Below are 20,797 nucleotides of genomic sequence, written 5' to 3'. Positions count from 1 at the left end.
CCCGCGGCCTGCCCGCCTCGGCCCGCTGAGACCGGCGGGGAGGGAGAGCGGGTGGCACTGGCCCTCTTTGTTTGCACAGGGGCTTGTTTTTTAGAGCGCGGCGCCCCTTCTCGCTGCGCTTCTGACGCCCGCGATGACGATGCGCTCTCTTCCTCTGTGAGAATGAGACGCGAGGCTCCGTCTCCCCGGCTCGGCCGCGTGCTCCGTCGCGCCCGTCTGCCGTGTTCGGTGAAAACGATGTTCAGCCCACACGTGTTTTAACATGGCTTCTCACTGCACCCCACATCCCTCGAATTGTGCTTCTGTAGGCCAGGGAGTAACAGCCCAACACTGTTCCTCGAAATGTTCATTCATCATCCTGTAGATTTTCACTTCATCGTTAAGAAAGCACACCTCATTCAACAGCTAGAGCTGCTAATTAGTAGAACGGTGTGCCGAATTAAGGTTGAAATGAAGACCAATGTTTTCCGGCGACTCGATCAGAGGTTCCATCCAGATATGATCTCATCCACTGCTCATCTTTAGTGGCGCTGTTCACCACTGGTTTTGTGGCACAGTTGGCGTGTGAGTGAATGGGTGAATGAGAAGCTTCAATTCTACAGTGCTTGGGATGAAGGCCCTATGTAAACCCTTTACCGTTTGTGTTGCACACCACTTTTTGGCTAAAGGCCATGGCTTTATACTTCTGGCAGACTGTATCCTTTCAACTGTTAAACCTTTTCTTCTGTGCCTGTACAGTGCGTGTTCTCCCAGAGAGGGACTGAGAGAGAGAGAGGGAGGGAGGAACACAAAGAAATGGAGAGAAGCAGAGAGAAATGGACAGAGAGAGAGAGAGAGAGGAGCAGCGAGGGGGTGGATAAAGAGAGAGAGAGAGAGAGAGAAAGTTGGCAGTTGTCTGAAAGTAAGATAATGGCGCATAGATGCAGAATTCCCAGTTGTCGCTCTCCCGGGCCTTCCCCTGCGCCTGATAGAGAGGCCGTGTTAGTGAAAGGCGTTCCGGTGCTGTGAGGACCGGGGCAGGAGAACCACAGCTTCCTCCTGAAGGATGTGGATGAGGAAGGACCGGGGGACTGTTTGTTTGGGCCGCTGCCCACTCGTTATCGCGCCCCTCTCTCTCGCCCTGTTTGATTTGTAAAGTGAGACTCTTTAATACTCCCCCCCTTTATAAAGTGAACCGAATGTAGCTGCCCCCCCCCCCCATTCCAGCCTAACACACACACACACACACTCACACACTCACACATGCGCGCACACACAACACTCGCACTCATACACACACACACGCCCTGTGACCCTTCTCAGACATCTAGAGCAGGGCTGTTATCTCATTTGGAGGCATTTATTTGATGTGCTTGTGTTTCCCTTTTTTATAATTTATCTGTGAGGAGCTGACAAGTTCATGAGAGGTCCCTTATGTGTTTGCCATTGTGCGTGTATGTGCGTGCGTGCGTGCGTGTGTGTGAGAGAGAGAGAGAGCAAGAGGGAGATAGTGAACTGACTTCATTTAAGCAGGTCATTAAAAGTCCTTTAGCCAGATGGAAAATGGAAGTGGTGGTTGTGAAATTTGTTCTCTGCTGCAAATGTTCACTTATTTTGACTCCTTGGGAGCTCTGGTTCTGCTAAACAGTGTCTGGGCGTGTGGGTGGACACTGTTGGCCTATCTTTCAATAGACAATAGAGTGGGTATTTACCACCTTTTCAGTTTTTACTCAGACAGCAGAAGTAGGCCTCTCTTGCCAGAAACCCATGGAATAGCACTTGGCCCTTCACCCAGCTGGCAGAAGGACCTACTTCAGATGTATTTTTTATTTACCGTTTGAAAAAAATATATATACTCGTGCACTTATGCGTGTCATTATAAATAGCATGTAACGACCTTAAATATGCGTGCAATAATCCCGCAGGAGGTCTCGAAACCGAACCCGATCGCTTGCTTTTATTAAAAGTAAATGAGCAAGTGAAACTGTTAGCGTAGAGAGAAACTCTTTATTTCCCTTCTGGCAGTTTTAATATTCTTAAAAAAGCAGCGCGATGGCTGGCCTCGGGAGAGCGGAGGAATTTGAATAGGCTCTGCTCCTTCTCTTTGCTTTACGTCTGAATCTCCGGTCTCCGGTCTGAAATGCAGAAATGAAACAGGCCTGTACGTTCGGAGAAATCACATACAATCAGGTAACTTACTCAAGCAAATTATCTACTTTTAAAAGTCGCAGTTTCATTGGGGCAATTGCGAAATTAGGAAAGTGAGTTGCTTTAAAAAAAATAATCCCACGAAATTGAGCAGTGGCCACAGGCGCGTGTCTTGGTGTATGCGCAAGTGACGGTTTGCTGCGCGTGCACTTCAGGTTAATTAAATATTTCGTTAAATCTCAGTAACTCGGCACTCTTGTATTTGTTAGACGGTACAGGGGAAGATGCTGTTTTTGAGAGACATGGCAGAGATTGTTTTTGGTGTGTAAACACGCAACTGATGTGGCTTTTTCAAGCAACAGTTGTCATGTATCTGTCTGCGAAACAGTGGTCCGGCAGAATACAGGTTTGAAACGTATATATTAATCACATTTCTGGAGAGTGACTCAACAAATATAAAAAACGGATGTGGCAATAAAACGTCTAGAATGTAGAATGGAAACGTGAAACCGCTGCAAAAGACAACACAATGCGCACTTGACATTTTCCTCGCAATCTTTTGTGTTTCTTTGAACTAGTGCTCAAACTGCTCATGATATGGTCTCCGTGGCAACCGCAGGTGAAGAGTGGCTGTCAATAACGGTCGCCACCGCGCGGTTTCAGCGCAGGACAAGGGTCTTCACTGAGGAAACGATACACTCAAGTGGGTGTTCCACCGACCCCGTGCCCCTCATAAATCACTGTATCCAAACGGCGAGAACAGGAAACTTTTGAAGCTATTGTTATAAGCCAGCTTTCTGTTTTTATTAAAACGTAGAAACATCGCAAAATGCATTTACGCGTTATTAATAACTCTACCCTGCCCACCGCCATTCATCATACACTTCATGGACTGCAGTCTGCTGGATCTCAGTTCAGTGAAGTGAAATATTTCATATGTTTTTCTTGAACTGCATTTTTCATAATCCCCGTAAAGGGTAATGATTTTTTGGCAGGCTGGTCCGAGTGGTATGAAGGCCAGGGCTGTGCGTTGGGGTGTTTGGTGGAGGCTCTTATTGGAGCCTTTCGACAGAGGATATGAAATGTCTCACCCCCTTCATCAGCTGTGTTTAATACATTCTGCAGTGTAGACAAAGTTTTTTATTTTTTTGAAAGAGGAAAGGAATAAGGAGAGCCAGTGTTGGCGGGGGGCGGGGGTTGGACGTGAGGTGGATGGGTGTGGGGGCGACTTGCCTCACCCCAGGCGGTGTGTTTCGGGAGGTGAGGAAACAGGGGGCTTCCGCTGTGGAGCTCGGGGACTCGTAACTGGCTGAGGCCAGACAGACATTCTCCCGGGCCGTGCGTTTTTTGGGAGGACGACGACGACATCCACCCTGACTGTGCTTGGCCAGCCCTGCCCCACAAGCACACTCCTGCCCCTCTCTCCCTCCCTCTTTCCCTCTCTCTCGCACTCACTCACTCTCCCTCTCTCTCCCTCTCTCTTTCACACTCGCTCACACGCCTCTCTCTCACGCTCTCTCTCTCTTTCTCACCCCCTTCTCCCTCCCCCCCCTCCCCCCTCCACAGCCTGGAGTCACTCCGTTACCCTCCACCCCGCCCCGTCCAGCCTCTTTATCAGCTGCCAAACAAGCGAGAGAGGTCTGTCCTGGTCGGAATTCCTGCACTCCCTGTGCACCTTCTTCCTGTCTGTAAATGTAATCTGGGGGAAGCAGAGAGCGTTTCCCAGTTCCACCAGCCCCAGATAAGGCCCATTTATCAGCCGCCATTTGACTTTATGGGCCCCCCCCCACACACCCACCCCCGATCTCTGGCGCGGGCCCGATTGGGTCGGCTGCGTGCCGGTCCAGTTCTACAGGATGGCCGCCCCGGCCTGGCCACTTCCGGTCCACCTCTGGCCCTGCCGTCAGCTTTCTCACCTACTTGCGCACACAGGCGAAGCTCCGCTTATGCGAGACGCAGCCCACCTGTGGGGCCTGTAACGAAATCCCAGCCACGACCACGGCATCAGTGAACAGATTAGGCCCATTTATTACGGAGGGAGGGCCTGTGGGTTTATGAGGGGTTAGCCACAGCCTGAACCTGGGACTAATAGATGCACTTTGTTCATGCAGGAGGTGATTACAGGCGCGCTGCGATTCTCATCAGTGTAACCGTGAGCAGACCGAGTGCCTCGATTGCTTCTGCATGTGCTCTCTGCTGCTCTGCTCTGTAAGGGTTGGTATGTGGCCTGTGGAGTGTGTGTGTGTGTGTGTGTGTGTGTGTGTATGTGTGTGTGTGTGTCACAAACAGACGCACACACTAATTATACCCTTCAATGTGATCAAAAGGCTGGCTGCTGGGCTGCGGCTTTCTTAATGACACGACGGCGCGCTGATTTTATGCGGAGGGAGGAGTGTGAACTTTACACACTGGATCCCTGCCGGCTGAGCCCTGGAGGAGAGGTTTTCCGTGTTGAGCGGAACCACAAACAGTTGTTGTTTAAACGTTGGAGAAGGCCGGTCTTTCTCAGCCCAAACAAAGACTGGCGGTGCCCGGTGAACAGACGGCGCCCAGCTGAGAGGCTGAGTCTCTGTTGCTCAACGCGCGGTCCTCCTGGGTCCTCCGGCCTCACTTTACCGGGGAGTCTGGAGTCAGGGTAGTCTGGACAATCCGTAGCACAAAATGTTCAGTTAATTCCCAGGGCTGGATTAGGATTTGGGGGGGCAGATTTGATGACCCTTGGGCTCCAGGCTGGGCTGTGGGGAAGTTCCTTGAGCAGGGATGATCAACTCTGGCCCTGGTTTTCTTTGCTCCCAGGTAATTGATGCTACTGATTGGCCAAACTGTGTTCACATCTTTCTCCCGGGTAAAGGGAGGGTGGAAAAGCAGCAGTTCTCGGCCCTGGAGGACCGTGAGTTGCTGATCTCTGCCCTAGAGCTCTCTGGCCTGCTGTTCCACTTGGACACGGGTACTGAGAGATACTGTGCACCAGCTTTTCTCGCCTATCAGGAGGGAACTAGTTAACCCCTGTGTTGAGTTCAGGGTCAGAAATGACCCGCCACTATGTTTAGCAGCAGAGAACCTTAAAAAAATAAAATAAAGAAATTCTCAACTTGAAATTTGATGACAAAGTTTGTGGTGTGTGACAGGTTGTTTCTTAGTGCAAAATAGATTTGGGGTTTAAAATTCAATTAAGCTGCGTTATTTTAGTGAAGGGCGGGTCATTTTTTACCCTTAGGACAAGGGGAGTATACAGAATGTGAAGACTACACAAGGGTTAAAAGCACTTTAAGGTATGAACAAAGCAGCATTTAAACAGGACATGGCTGTGTCAAATAAAAAGGCCTTTAATAATGGCCCCTTTGCGCTGAAGCCCTGGACCAACGGAGGGGACTTTCCACAGGGAATCGGTCACAGTTTTCCAGGGAAAGAGTGGGAGGGGCCAGATCATGCGAGTGTGTTCCAGGGGCCACTTGTCTTATGAGGGGGAGGCAGAGGCCGGGAGGGAGGTGATGGTTATATCCGCACTGCTGCAGTTACCCAGCAGCCTTTGGGGGAGGGCGCTGTAGCACGGTTCAGTGCCCGTCCCACAGCGAATGCCTCCCTGTTTAAATGCTCCCACCCCTTGGCGCGGTTGGGGGTGGGGTCTGCTCTGGGACCTCCTGGTTCCGCTGCCACCCGTAACTCAATATTTCACCCTTAAAATATTTGCAACTCCTAGTAATGTAAAACTCTTAATTAATATGAATTTTACCATAGAACCTGACTGACCTGGTCCCTGGTGTTGGTGTTAATAGAGGGTGTGGAAGGTGGTGTTTCTGGCTTGTTTTTGGGGACTCTAGATGTGGTCTGTCTTGGCCCTCAGCCCGTGCCCTTGTTTGCCCTCACGGAAATGTAGAGAGAAAAGAGCAGGGGCTTCTGGGATTGGTGTGGCACCATTTGTGAGGTGTGAGTTTATTGGATAATTACGGGTGGGTGCAAAGGTGGCTGAAAATAACTTTTGTTTTGGAAAAGGTATGTCTGTGCGTGTGTCCTCACAATCTAGGAGAGACTGTTAAGTAAGACTCACATTTCCTGTCTAGTGTATGTGTATGCTCTTGTGTGTGTGTGTGTGTGTGTGTGTCATTTTGCATGGAAAGTTTCTGACACAGGCTGGGTGTCAGAAAAGCTTACATCTGAGCGGTAGCAGTGCAGGGGCCAGGGCAGTGCCCAGCCAGCCGGCCCTGTGCTCTGAGCTGCAGGGGTAACACTCAAGCGTTCCCACTCCCAAATCTCACCCCCTCGCCACAGATTTCATTATTTTCGGCCAATAAATGTGTGAAATGGCGCTGTGTTTAAGTATTTATTTTTCAACTTGATGTGTTGTCAGTGATCAGACGGTGAAGTAATGTCGTTGCAATGATTGGGCAAAAACGTGGGCTTAAGGTTAGATTTCTTTTAAATGTATTTATTATTATGTTTTTTATTTTATTTATTTTTTTACAAATCCTCTTGATTCACTTTAATCTTCTTTTCATATGTTTCTGTGTGTTTCTCTGAGTGAGGACTCGCACTGTCTACTGCCTCTCAGCCAGCCGAGAAGAGCTTGGATGTTGTTTCCGTCCTGTGCCGGAACACCTAAAAAGTCACGGCGTTCCCATAAACCTGCCTGCCTCGTCTCTGCTCATAATTACATAATGCAGCGTAAAACTGCTGCACTAAATAAGAAAAGAAAGAAAGAGAAAAATAGCCTGTTTTGTTTGTTTTGGCAGCCCTACCGTGTCGTGTCGTCGTAGGTGTCTGAACTGCGGGATTGAAAGTGATTTGAATTTGATTAGCTGGGCCGTCGGGCGGTAATTTGGAAAGCCGTTCCTCTGCTGCCTGACCTGGCCCGGTCTGTTGGCCGCGGGACCTGGCGGAGGAGACGCGTGGCTTCCCGTAGGTCAAAGGTCAGAGAGCCACCTAATCCCAGAGCAGCGGCCGTCTCGTTAGCGCTGCGGATGCCGGGAGGGCGGGGGGCCTAATGCTTTTAGCAGGGCTATCGCCAGACCCCTGTTTCAACCTTAACCCCGCGCTGCACACGGACCGCCACCGCGCCCGCAGCCAAAACGCTCAGAGGACCCCCTGCCCCACCCTGCTTCATGTCCTGGCTTTACCCCAGAGGCGATTTTCCAGAAATGCCTTCCTCTTCCCGCTCTGTGTGTCCAGACGGACTGAGCCTTGTTCAGCTCAGTGAAGATTCAACACTGATGAATAGAAACTGGTCACCAAATTCGATAAAAATGGACCAATAATGATGAGACTAGCAACCATAATGTCGTACAGCGCGTCGTCATGTCGTACAGCGCGTAGCCCTGTCGTACAGCGCATAGCCCTGTCGTACAGCGCATAGCCCTGTCGTACAGCGCGTAGCCCTGTCGTACAGCGCGTAGCCCTGTCATGAGGCGCGTAGCCCTGTCGTACAGCGCGTAGCCCTGTCGTACAGCGCGTAGCCATGTCGTACAGCGTGTAGCCCTGTCGTACAGCGCGTAGCCCTGTCATGAGGCGCGTAGCCCTGTCGTACAGCGCGTAGCCCTGTCGTACAGCGCGTAGCCCTGTCATGAGGCGCGTAGCCCTGTCGTACAGCGCGTAGCCCTGTCATGAGGCGCGTAGCCCTGTCGTACAGCGCGTAGCCCTGTCGTACAGCGCGTAGCCATGTCGTACAGCGCGTAGCCCTGTCGTACAGCGCGTAGCCCTGTCGTACAGAGCGTAGCCCTGTCGTACAGCGCGTAGCCCTGTCGTACAGCGCGTGGCCCTGTCATGAGGCGCGTAGCCATGTCGTACAGCGCGTAGCCCTGTCATGAGGCGCGTAGCCCTGTCGTACAGCGCGTAGCCCTGTCATGAGGCGCGTAGCCCTGTCGTACAGCGCGTAGCCCTGTCGTACAGCGCGTAGCCCTGTCGTACAGCGCGTAGCCGTGTCGTACAGCGAGTAGCCATGTCGTACAGCGCGTAGCCATGTCGTACAGCGAGTAGCCATGTCGTACAACGCGTAGCCGTGTCGTACAGCGAGTAGCCGTGTCGTACAGCGCGTAGCCCTGTCGTACGGCGCATAGCCGTGTCGTACAGCGCGTAGCCCTGTCGTACAGCGCGTAGCCGTGTCGTACAGCGTGTAGCCCTGTCATAAGGCACATAGCCGTGTCGTACAGCGCGTAGCCGTGTCGTACAGCGCGTAGCCATGTCATAAGGTGCGTAGCCATGTCGTACAGTGCGTAGCCATGTCGTACAGCGCGTAGCCCAGTCGTACAGCGCGTAGCCCTGTCGTACAGCGCGTAGCCCTGTCATGAGGCGAGTAGCCCTGTCGTACAGCGCGTAGCCCTGTCGTACAGCGCGTAGCCCTGTCATAAGGCACGTAGCCATGTCGTACAGCGCGTAGCCCTGTCGTACAGCGCGTAGCCGTGTCGTACAGCGCGTAGCCGTGTCGTACAGCGCGTAGCCGTGTCGTACAGCGCGTAGCCGTGTCGTACAGCGCATTGCCGTGTCGTACAGCGCGTTGCCATGTCGTACAGCGCGTTGCCGTGTCGTACAGCGCGTTGCCGTGTCGTACAGCGCGTGGCTGTAAATGGGAGAGGTGAGGCTGCACTGAAGATTCATGCCAGGGATATGAAACACCCCCCCCCCCCCCCCCCCCATTAACCTCCCTACACCCCTACACCCCTTCCCCCTCCACCCGGGTCTGGAACGCCGTGCCCTATCACTCGACAGACCCGGAGAGGAAGTGAGTGACACCGTCGCTGGTGCAGACTGTTCCAGTGCGGTCGGAAAGTCTGAGGAACTGCCCGGTGAGAAGAACAAGACCTTATTGACAGGGTCCAATCCCGCTGCTGTATGATCTGCATCAGGAGCCCCCCCCCGCCCCCCTCGCTCGCAGCCCCCCCCCTGCTCGCAGCCCCCCCCCCCCCCCCCACAACCGACCTGCTGCTGACAGTCCTCCACTGAAACACTGTAGGCAATTAAAGAGGAACAGAGGTCTTTTCTTCCTCCCTACCTTTCACAGGGACCCGTGTGCTGTGGAGCGAAACAAATGTCGGTCTGTTTCTTTGGACGGTGTTGGGAGTTGGAACTTGCAGTGCCTTGTGTGTGTGTGTGTGTGTGTGTGTGTGTTCTTGTCTGTGTTTGCACATGCATATGTCTCTCTGCCGGTCTCCACCTCGCTGTGGTGCAAAGGCTTGTGCGTTCTATCGGTCCCAAGAGCGACGCCCTCTGGAATGGCACTAGCTCCTGGTCGGGTCTCCCATCGTGGGAGGGTCACAGGGGAGGTTCTGGGCAAGGAGCGACCTGTGCTGTGTTGGAGGCCCATGCTAGCTGGTCTCACCTCCACAGCCTCTGGCAGCCCGCCGCAACCGTGCCCCTCTGACAGTCGTCTTCAGCTCTCTCTTACCACCTGAAACGGTTGAGCGGGGCCATGACTGTGGAGGAAGGTACAATTGGTTAATCACACACCTGACTATATGCCTACAAAATCCATGACTTTGTGCAAGTGTCAAAAATAGAAATGTTAATAGTTTATTTTTTATCAATTAACAAAATGGAAAGTGAGTGAACAATGGGAAAATCAAATCGATATTTGGTGTGATCACCCTTTGCCTTCAAACCAGCATCAATTCTTCTAGGTACACTAGTCAGGGATTTTGTAGGCATATAGTCAGTTGTGTGATTAACCAATTATACCAAACAGGAGCTAATGATCATCAATTTAATATGTAGGTTGAAACACAATCATTAACTGAAACAGAAACAGCTGTGTAGGAGGGTTAAAACTGGGTGAGGAACAGCCAAACTGCTTCCAATGATCCGAGGTTGCTGAAGACAGTTTAATGTCAGAAGTCATACACCATGGCAAGATTGAGCACAGCAACACGACACAAGGTAGTTATCCTGCATCAGCAAGGTCTCTCCCAGGCAGAAATTTCAAGGCAGACAGATGTGCTGTCCAAGCTCTGTTGAAGAAGCACAAAGAAACGGGCAATGTTGAAGACCGTAGACGCAGTGGTCGGCCAAGGAAACTTAGTTTAAGAACTATCTTCAGCGTAAAGAAGAACAAGGAGTCCTGGAAGTGATGGTATGGCCCCCACAGAGCCCTGATCTCAACATCATCGAGTCTGTCTGGGATTACATGAGGAGACGGAAGCATTTGAGGCTGCCTTACTACACAGAAGAACTGTGGCTAGTTCTCCAAGATGTTTGGAACAACCTACCTGCCAAGTTCCTTCAAAAACTGTGTGCAAGTATACCTAAAAGAATCGATTCTGTTTTGACGGCAAAGGGTGGTCACACCGAATACTGATTAGATTTTTCTGTTCACTCACTTTGCATTTTGTTAATCGATAAAAAATTTACTGTTAACATTTCTACTGTCTGCCTTGAAATTTCTGCCTGGGAGAGACCTTGCTGATGCAGTATAACTACCTTGTGTCGTGTTGCTGTGCTCAGTCTTGCCATGGTGTATGACTTCTGACATTAAACTTCTGTCATCAGCAACCTCACTTTGGAAGCCGAGTCAGCTCTTGTAGTGTCACCACACCTGAATCCCAAAGGACAAGCCAGCAGAGAGCCCAGCAGCAATGGAGAGATCGATTAATTATACCTCCGATAAATGAATTACACCTAATTACACCTCAGATCAGGGGGATTTGGTGAGATCAGAGGGGTGTCACTGTGCGGCCAGTATTTGGGCGCTTGCGCAATCAGAAGCCTTTACTCATGCGGGACGCCGTGTCCTCCGTGCTAATCCGCACCGGCGTCTCGCGCCCGGGGGATTCTGGCTCCTCTGACGCGGAGGCCATATTTGGGGCTTCCTGTGTCCGGCGGGGCTTGGCGAGGGGAGGTGTGTGTTTGTGGCTGTGGTTTTGGGGGGGGGGGGGGGGGGTTGTGTAATGGAGAGCGAGGCTCCCAATCGTGGCCTCTCGCACACAGGGGAGCTGTGTTTTCTCCCCGTAAACAGCATGTGGTTTTGCTCAGAGGCACGGGGCTGTGATGTAAAATAAATGAGACTGGATGCGCGACCGCAGGATTTATTCAAGGGGGCCCCCCGCTTCTGCGTCGCCACGGCAGCGGCGCAAAGCTGCTCTTTATTGAAATAAAGTTTAAATCGATATCCTTCACTGCGCACGTTTTTTTACTACAGTGTTCGTCCTGGAAAAAAGAGAAAGTATAATCCTCTTTCGCCCCTAAAGCGGACTGATCCAGGCCCTTCTGCTTCCTACATTATATTACGTTACATTTTATTTAGGAGGCACTTTTATCTGAAGTGACAAGTGCATACCGAAGGTCATTAGAACAACTGCAGAACGGTTCGGATAAGGTTACAACTCACAAAGAATCAGTTCTTATGAGCATCAACACCCTTTTACATGGACATGGAGTAAATAATAAAACTAATGAATACAAGTGATGTTACTCTTGTGTGCTGAGAGTGGAAAAATCATATTCAAAACAGTAGGTATTCAGGGGGGAGAAAAACTAAGTTTTCAGGGGTAAAGAACAGTAGGTGTCCAGGGTACAAACAGTCAGTTTTCAGGGAAAAAAAAACTGTAGGTGTTCAGGGTAAAAAACAGTAGGTGTTCAGGGTAAAAACAGTTGGTGTTCAGGGTACAAACTGTCGGTTTTCAGGAAAAAAAACAAACAGTTAGGTGTTCAGGGTAAAAACAGTAGGTGTTCAGGGTAAAAAAACAGTAGGTGTTCAGGGTAAAAAACAGTAGGTGTTCAGTAGCAGGGTGACTGTTGGCCCCGGGTATCCGGGCGGGGGGTGCGATGGCAGTGTGTTTACCCCCGGCTGGTGTGTGTTTTGTGGTTCCAGGATGGCTCGTACTTGGCAGAGTTCCTGTTGGAGAAGGGTTACGAGGTGAGTGAGAGCGCACAGGCCGACAGGCCGGTGTGAGGGGGGGGTGGGGGCTGTTTTTCCAGGGAAGCGCGGCCGTGTAATCTGGGTCTCCGGAGAAGAGCCCCGCCGGTCTCCCGATGGCCCCTGCCTTCGCCACCACACCTCTGGGGTCCAACGCTTGGCTTCTCCCCCTTATTGATTTTACACACGTTCAACTACACACAACCACACACACATTTACTTCACAAAACCGCACAAACTTACGCACACACACACACACACACACACGCACACACACACACACACTGACACACAGACAAACACGCACTCACCAACACACTCACACACTCACACACACACACACACACACACACACATATACATATATATATACACGCACACAGACACACACACGCACTCACCAACACACTCACACACTCACACACACACTGACACAGACACACACAGTCACACACACACACACGCTTGCTTCACTGTGGAATTTCCCAACCCAAACCCAAATGATGGAGCTAGTGTTGGGTTGGCCAGTGGTCAGTGGAGTTAACCCACAGCGTCTCACGACAGACTCAGAGACTTCCTTTCTCCTCTCTCTGCCGGTTACTCACCAGGATTAGTCAGCCAGGAGCGGTTACGGTTCAGGTGCTGGGGCAACAGAATGTCACCATGACCCCTGTTAATATACGGTTTCATTGGCAGTGGAATTATAATTGACCAAGACCAATATCTCACACGCAGACACACACACACACACACACACAGACTACAAACGCACACACACCCAATACAACGGGTGATGAAAGCAAGTTGTTGGCCTCTCGGTGTTCGTGCATCAGTGATGCAAATGGTCGGGAAAACCACAAAAGAAATGGAAAGAGAGACTGTGGCCAAGCAATCATAACGGATGTGTGTATCCCCCACTCCACAGACATGCACACATACATACCCACAGATGCACATACACACCCTGGACTGTCCCAGCGGTAAGACTGTAATTGTAGGGTTAACGCTCAAGATGCACAAACAGACTAATGAATCCTTCCTGTCTGGAAACAGCAGCATGGTTTTCCCTTTCCTCCCCCCCCCTCTCTCCCTCCCTCTCTCTCCCTCCCGCTCTCTCGCTCTCTCTCTCGCTCTTGCTCTCCCTCATCCTCTCTCTCTCTCTCTCTCTCTCATCCTCTCTCTCTCTCACTCATTACATTACAGGCACTTAGCAGACTCTCTTATCCAGAGCAACGTACAATAAAGTACAATCTATCCCCCTCCCTCTCTCTTTCTCTCTTCCCCTCTCTCTCTATCTCATCCCTCTCCTTTCTCCTCCCTCTCCCTCTTCCCTTCTTTTCCCCTCTCTTACCCTCATCCCCACGCTCCTCTCTCCATCTACCTCTCTCTACCTCCCTCTTCCCTTCTTCCCTCTCTCTCTCCCTCTTCCCTTCTTTTCCTCTCTCTCTCTCTCCCCCCCTCCCTCTCTCTCTCCCGGCCCGCGCAGCTCTTCCTGTGAGCGGGGGCCCCTCCGGAGTGTGTGTGTGTGTGTGTGTGTGAGTGTGTGAGTGTGTGAGTGTGTGAGTGTGTGAGTGTGTGTGTGTGAGAGTGTGTGTGTGTGAGTGAGAGTGTGTGTGAGTGTGTGAGTGCGTGAGTGCGTGTGTGAGAGTGTGTGTGTGTATGTGTGTGTGTATGTGTGTATGTGTGTGTGTGTGTGTGTGAGTGAGAGTGTGTGTGTGTGTGTGTGTGTGTGTGTGTGTGTGTGAGAGAGAGAGTGTGTGTGTGTGTGTCTGTGTGTGTGTGTGTGTGCCGGCCCACCCACCCGCGCAGCTCTGTGTGCTCTCCCCTGATCACTGTGACCACGCAGTCAGGATGCGGAGGAGCAGGGGGGGCGATGCTGGAGGGGATCGGGCGGGACACAGGCCCCGAATTCCCACACTGAAATTCAATGCGCTTACGTACAGTACGGTTCAGTCCAATTCACTTCAATTCCCCACTTTATTCACTTACGTCCAAGGCGGTTCAGTTCAAGTTTGAGGCGAAAGGCAATTCAGTGCAGTTGGAATACAGTTCATTTCAATTCGAAAGCCATAATGTTCTTTTCGACCTCCAAGCAGACCTGGGTCAAGTACACAATCGTTTTGGAAATACTTTCAAATATTTTTGGACACTTTGTTGTGCTTGTCTTGTGTATTGGAACCGATTAAATACTCAGGAAAAAGTGCAAAAGTACACCTTCTAGATTTCTTGATTGGCTCAATTGCACCAGGCAAGATCAATTGACCACAGAAAAGCATTTCAATCCAAAAGGATTATGTATTGTTATTGTACGGTACTGAAGGCTGCAGGTGCCTATGCCAGTGGAACATGTCACCTGAGTCTGGTAACTGTTCAAGCCTTACTGGGACAAATCCCTTCACTGCAGTTCTGTTCTCTCTGGCCGTGTAAATGTAGGCTATTTCATTTCAAAGCAGGGACTTCCATCACCCTCTCTTGTCGCTGAACCTGCTGAAGGATTTTTGCGCCATTTCTGTAACAACAGTGGCCCCACCAGCAGGTCTACTGACCCACAAACTGTTTTGACCTTTTCCTCTCCGAAGGGGAAATAAGAGGTGTGTAGATTCGGATGAACTCCCCTCATCCCCTTTGTTATTCCCGCGTTGTTGCCGTCTGTCAGGGTTGAGCCGGATCACTTTGCAGCGCGAGACGCTGACAGCATCATCGCCTTTCAAAGGGAGCCTGCTAATCCGCCCCTTCTGGGCCTTTCCGTCGGGCGGCGGTTGGAGCGCGTTGGCGGCCCCTCACAGGGCTGGAGCCAGCCTCCCACCTGTCGGCCTTTCGGCAGCGATTGCAGCGCTGGGATTGGACCGCCGGGCGGGGACCGTTGCCGAGCGTTCCCTTTCATCTCAACACCCACCGCCACCTCTGTGGTTTTGCTCGTTTCCGTGACGTCTGAGCCCAAAAGGAGCTGAGCTGCCGGGTGACAGCGCCCGTCAGCGCCCCCTCACTCTCCCAGTGCTCACCACCTCAGTCCTCACTCACCATTGTAGTAAAAAAAAAAAAAAAATAGATATATATGTATATATAGATTTTTTTGCATTTCATTGCAATTTTTTCCCTCTTACTTTGCTCCTCCACCTGTTTTTTTTGTAGCTGTGAGTGGTTTTGTTTCCTGCAGGTGGCTGAAGCGCTTGGGCTGTGTGGGGGGGCGGTCTGATGCGGGGTCTGGGGGGGGGAGGGGGGGAGCACCTGTGAAGTAGGGTCTCCCTGTGATAACACCAGGGGAACCAGGGATTGACATTCCCCCCCCCCCGAATCTCACAAACTCCCATGGTCACCGGAGGCTCTGCACCTCAGTCGGCCTGCAGTTCATTCTCCTAGTCCAGAGGTGACCGACCCTGGTCCTGGGCAGCCGCAGGGTCTGCTGGTTTTTCTTTTCACCTGAACAACAAAAAACACTTTAGCCCCAAGAAAGCAGGTGAGCCGAGTTAACTGTGCAATGGACTGCTTTAATGGATCGATTAGTGCTGGGAAACAACAAAAACCAGCAGTCCCTGCGGCTCACCAGGACCAGGTTGGCCACCCCTGTCCTAGTCCTTCCCATTGAGGTACCCAGTGCGCACATCGTATTGAGCAGCTCCCATAGATGACCAGTGAGTGGAAGCGGTCTCCGGTTCTTGAACCGGGTGGGGGGCCCTGAGGGTCTCTGCGGCTGGGCGTCTCTGGTGGCGGCTTTCGCGGCTCTGAGCTCCGGCAGGCGGGTGGGCAGGACGCTGAGTGAGTAGAGGAAGGCAGGGCAGGGCACGGTGCCCTCTGGAGCGCCTGCCCAACGCGCTCCCGCCGTTATCTCCTCCACGCACGGCTTCCTGTGGCCCCTGGGGCCCCCGCACGCACTCCGGCCCCCGGCCCCCGCTGCTGGGATGAGTCCGGTGACCTCGCTCAGTCCCCACCCAGCCCTCTCGCAGATGATCAGATCGTCTCTTTGATGATGATGTCTTTATCGCTGGCATTGGCACGATTCGCGGTGGATAATTGCGTGTCTTTATTTAGTCAGCAAGTGAGAGGTCCTTCACACGTTCCTCTCTTTCTCTCTTCATCGTCACTATTGTGATGCCCTCTCTGCTGTCTGTGGCTGTATGCCAGTGATTGACACAGGCCAAGCAAATTAAGTCAAAGGGCTCACGCACACGCGCACGCACACACACTCTCATACACTCTCATACACACGCTCAGACTCACATTCACACACACACACACACACACACACACACACACTCTCATACACAAGCTCAGACTCACATTCACACGCACACACACACACACACACACACGCTCAGACTCACAATCACACACACACGCACACATACTCACTTTCATATACACGCTCAGACTCGCATTCACACGCACACACACACACACACACACTCATATACACGCTCACTCACACATTCACACACACACACACACTCATATACACGCTCACTCACACATTCACACGCACGCACACACACTCTCATATACACGCTCACTCACACATTCACACGCACACACACACACTCTCATATACACGCGCACACACACACACACACACACACTCACCCACACACACTCTCACAATCGCGCGCACACACACACACTCACCCACACACACTCTCACGATCACGCACACACACACACACACTCTCACAATCACACACACAAACACTCACACACGCACACTCTCACAGTCACGCACACACACACACACTCTCACAATCACACACACAAACACTCACACACACTCACACACAATAACACCCACACACAGAAAGCCCCTACAGCTAATAAATGCATGTGCAGTGGGAGAGGGCGGGAGTTTGAGAGGACAGGCCGGCCTTTGTGTGGAGCTGGGAGGCGGCCGTTACGGCGGGAGGCGAAGCCCCGGCAGTTGGACTCATCTCCTGCGTGGGAGAGGACGATGCCCAGGCCTGAGTCACCGGCCACGGACAGCATGACACATCTCTCACGCAGGGCCCCGACCGGTCCCATCAGCCCGTCCCGTAGCCACACCACACCACGGCAGGAATACTACCATTAAAATAAAATCAGCGTCGTCTCAGAAGAAACCGTTACAAAGGGCTCCTCTGTGTCTGCATAGAGGGACCTTGTCTTGTTCAAGGGCTCTGCGTCACGCAGAACGGTTCTGGGAGCTTTCGTACTTTTCACACCTACCATAGACGGTTCCATACTAAAACTAAAAAGGGTTCCCCCATGGAGGCTAGGCATATAACCCCAGGGATTGTGTAGCTAAACCCCTCCTGAATATGCAGCTTTCGCGTCTTCACCTAAAAATCAGCCACGGAGTCAGACCCCAAGAGTTAGGTGAGGTGATAATAATATAATAATTGTAGATCGGTGCAGTGGTGAAGAAAGCAGCACACATCCCTCTCTGGCCCGTCCGGTATTCAGCCCTGGCCAGACGGGTCTGGCAGCCTGTAGACGCATCTCATTACGTACGGACCAGAACAGCATGCAAGCTTTTTCAGCCAGGGTTGGCCACTTATTCCACGTTTCGAGCGAATATATAAAAGAACATAGAATTTTTCCACCGCCGCAGAAATCCGTGTGCTGCAGACGGTATAATGAGTCGAGCGCTTTGATTTGTGGACTGCTCTCTCCGACCGCAGGGAGCACACAGGTTCTGACAGTGATTGATTTTCGCTCCTTCTCTTCTTCTTTCTTTTTTTTTTCCTGGCGGTTAGCCGGCCACGTGTCTGTGTTATGAGTGCGCACAAAATGCAATATTGTGCTGTTGCGGTCAGAACGGCTGGATCTCCACCCTTCCACGGTTTAGCATATTAATATTAGCCGCCCCGAGATGGTTCGGCCTGACTTTTGCCAAAGCAATAATGAAAAATTCCCTGCTGGTTGCCAGTTGAGCCGCTCTCTCTCCCCTCCTCTCTACCTCCCAAGTGCGCGGGGCGTTCGGCCAGTCCACTGCACCAGCTGTCTCCTCCAGGTGGATTCACTATTTCAGTATTAACCCTTTAAGTATTAACTCAACGTCCTAATGCTGATGTTATGAATCACGAATGCTAATTTAAAGCAATGCGGTTCAAGACGTGGAATTTTGAGAACCCATTCCGAAAAACTCGATGATTCATAGCCCTGCACATTCACGTAGGGGGCGACGTGGCTCAGTAAGAGCAGTCGTCTGGCAGTCGGAGGGTTGCCGGTTCGATCCCCCGCCTGGGCTGTGTCGAAGTGTCCCTGAGCAAGACACCTAACCCCCAAATGCTCCTGACGAGCTGGTCGGTGCCTTGCATGGCAGCCAATCGCCGTCGGTGTGTGAGTGTGTGTATGAATGGGTGAATGGAGAAGCGTCAATTGTACAGCGCTTTGGATAAAGGCGCTATATAAATACCTGCCATTTACCATTTTACCATTTACTTCCTGAGGGAGTTCTGTGCATCAGCCAACGTAATTCACTGCTAGATTAGGTAGTAATAACCATGTTATAACGGTGTTATTGCAATAGTAGTAATAATGATAATCTAGTGTTTTTAGGTCCAGGAGGGCTGAGAACTGCTGGTTTTTCAACCCTCCCTTTACCTGGGAGTCAGGTGTGAAGACAGTCTGGCCAGCCATTCACACCCCTTGCCCCTTTTTCAGTTAACGATCCAAGAAAAATATGATCCCTGCTTTACATGGAAGTGAAATTAAAAACAAAAAGTAAATAAGGTACATTGTGTCTTGTGTGCGTGTGTGTCTGTGTCTGTGTCTGTGTGCAGGTCCATGGCATCGTGCGGAGATCCAGCTCCTTCAACACGGGCAGGATTGAGCACCTCTACAAAAACCCCCAGACCCACACCGAAGGAAGTGAGTCCCACCCACGCCAGCACTGTTTTAGGAGTGCGATCATCCAGGGCACAGGCCTCCATTTTGGAGCGTGGTATTTTTTCATATGATCAAGATGGCGGCGTGTGCAAGTGCAGTGGCTCTTTGCTCTCTAGTTTTATACAGATTATTTATTACATTTGTATACAATATTCCTTTTTTATAATATTCCTTTTTTATCTGCTGCATTTATTTTATGTTCTATGTTTTATTCAATGTCCTATTTTATTATTATTATTTTTATTCATTATTATTTCTAAATTGCACCACAGAGTGGCAATAATAATTTTGATGTATGAATTTACAATGACAATAAAGGCAGTTCAAGGTGCGTGGCTCCTTATAAGGCAGGGTGCACAACCAGGGCCGCTCCCTTTCAGGATTTTGGGCTAGCTTCTGCTCGTAATTATTTAATTCCCTCAGTCATATTGTGATCTGACATTTGCATAAGAGCCAGTTACAGCCGCAAACTGAATGAATAAATGGTTTGTTTCGGTCACACTTTATAAGGAACAAACTGAACAAATTGTGTGAATATACGACAGACACAACATCAACATGCATGTTTACACCAGTCCATTTCACACAAAGTTCACACAATCAGTGACCGAAAAAGGAATTGGCTGAAGCCAAAGGCTCATTCCTGCCTATGCTAAACTGCAAGTGTATCCTGAAGGTGTTACCGCTGTGTAGTGCAGGAGTGACCGGTGTTGTGCACCCCTGTAATGAGACACGATAACTGTGAATCACGGTGGGACATTGGCTCGCTTTGGGAGCTCAACGCCAGCAAACTAACATTTACTGTGTCTGCAGGAAGTGAAGAAACCAACCGTGGCTGTAAGTTTCGTTTTTTGTCCTGCTGCACTAGCCAGTCACCTTTTTAAACGGAATCAAAAATCAAATATAACTCTTAGATTTTTCTCGCCGAGTTTGGGGTTTTTTTTCCTGTTGATTCTCTGTTTTTCTGGTTGTTGATTTGACTTGTTATCAGAATGAAAGGCAGGGTTTTTCCTGGTGTGGAGAAGAGTCTCTGGTCCCTGTCACTGGGCCTGGGTTAATGCAGCCACAGAGCCCATGAATTTGCTGCCTCGCTGACATTATCTCTCCCTCTCTCTCTCTTGATTTCTCTTGCTCAAATTCAAATTCAAATGTGCTTTATTTGCATGAAAAGTAAATTTGTGTTGCAAAAGCATTGACATACGTAAATGATAAACAACAAACCCCCACACCTAACAAAGGGGGAAAAAAGAAACATGAGTGACCCCCCCCCACACACACACACACATACAAACACACACACACAAACAAACACACACACACACACACACACATACAAACACACACACACACACACACAAACACACACACACACACACACACACACACACACACACACACACACACACACACACACACACACACACACACACACACACACACACACAGGGGTGACATGGCTCAGGCAGTAAGAGCAGTCGTCTGGCAGTCGGAGGGTTGCCGGTTCGATTCCCCCGCCCGGGCTGTGTCGAAGTGTCCCTGAGCAAGACACCTAACCCCCAAATGCTCCTGACGAGCTGGTCGGCGCCTTGCATGGCAGCCAATCGCCGTTGGTGTGTGAGTGTGTGTATGAATGGGTGAATGACATTTAGTCTATAATGTATCATTATTAGTCAAACTCCCTCTCTCCCTTTCTCTCTCCCTCCCCCTCTTTCTCCCTCTCTTTGCTCTTTTCCTGTCATCTGTGTGCTCCATTGTGCTGCCAGATAAATAATAATTTCACCCGCCAAATATTCCTCGATGCAGGAAAAACCCTGAAATGGGATGCAGTTTCAGATAAGCAAGATGGTGCCAAGCGGTTTGATTCAAACTGTGTTTTTATCAAAAGGTGTCAAAAGATATAGACTCTGGCGTATTCTGCTGAGTGTTGAGATGATGGCAACAGTGTTGTCAGACCCGATAGTCATTTATTTGGCTCAA

The 20,797-nt window shown here is 50.7% G+C and overlaps 1 protein-coding gene across 1 annotated transcript in view; it reads left to right on the top strand.

Annotated features, from left to right (window-relative positions):
- gmds (GDP-mannose 4,6-dehydratase) overlaps positions 1-20,797 on the top strand; it is a 283,922-nt gene that overhangs the window by 23,234 nt on the left and 239,891 nt on the right. Inside the window, 3 exon segments of the mRNA XM_061239608.1 lie at positions 11,921-11,965; positions 18,715-18,802; positions 19,634-19,657. Coding sequence (XP_061095592.1) covers positions 11,921-11,965; positions 18,715-18,802; positions 19,634-19,657 — 157 coding nt within the window.

The sequence above is a fragment of the Conger conger genome, chromosome 4 (genome assembly GCF_963514075.1).
Source record: "Conger conger chromosome 4, fConCon1.1, whole genome shotgun sequence".
Taxonomy (NCBI): domain Eukaryota; kingdom Metazoa; phylum Chordata; class Actinopteri; order Anguilliformes; family Congridae; genus Conger; species Conger conger.
Note: the sequence above shows the minus strand (reverse complement) of the source record. Positions and strands in the feature narration are given on the sequence as shown.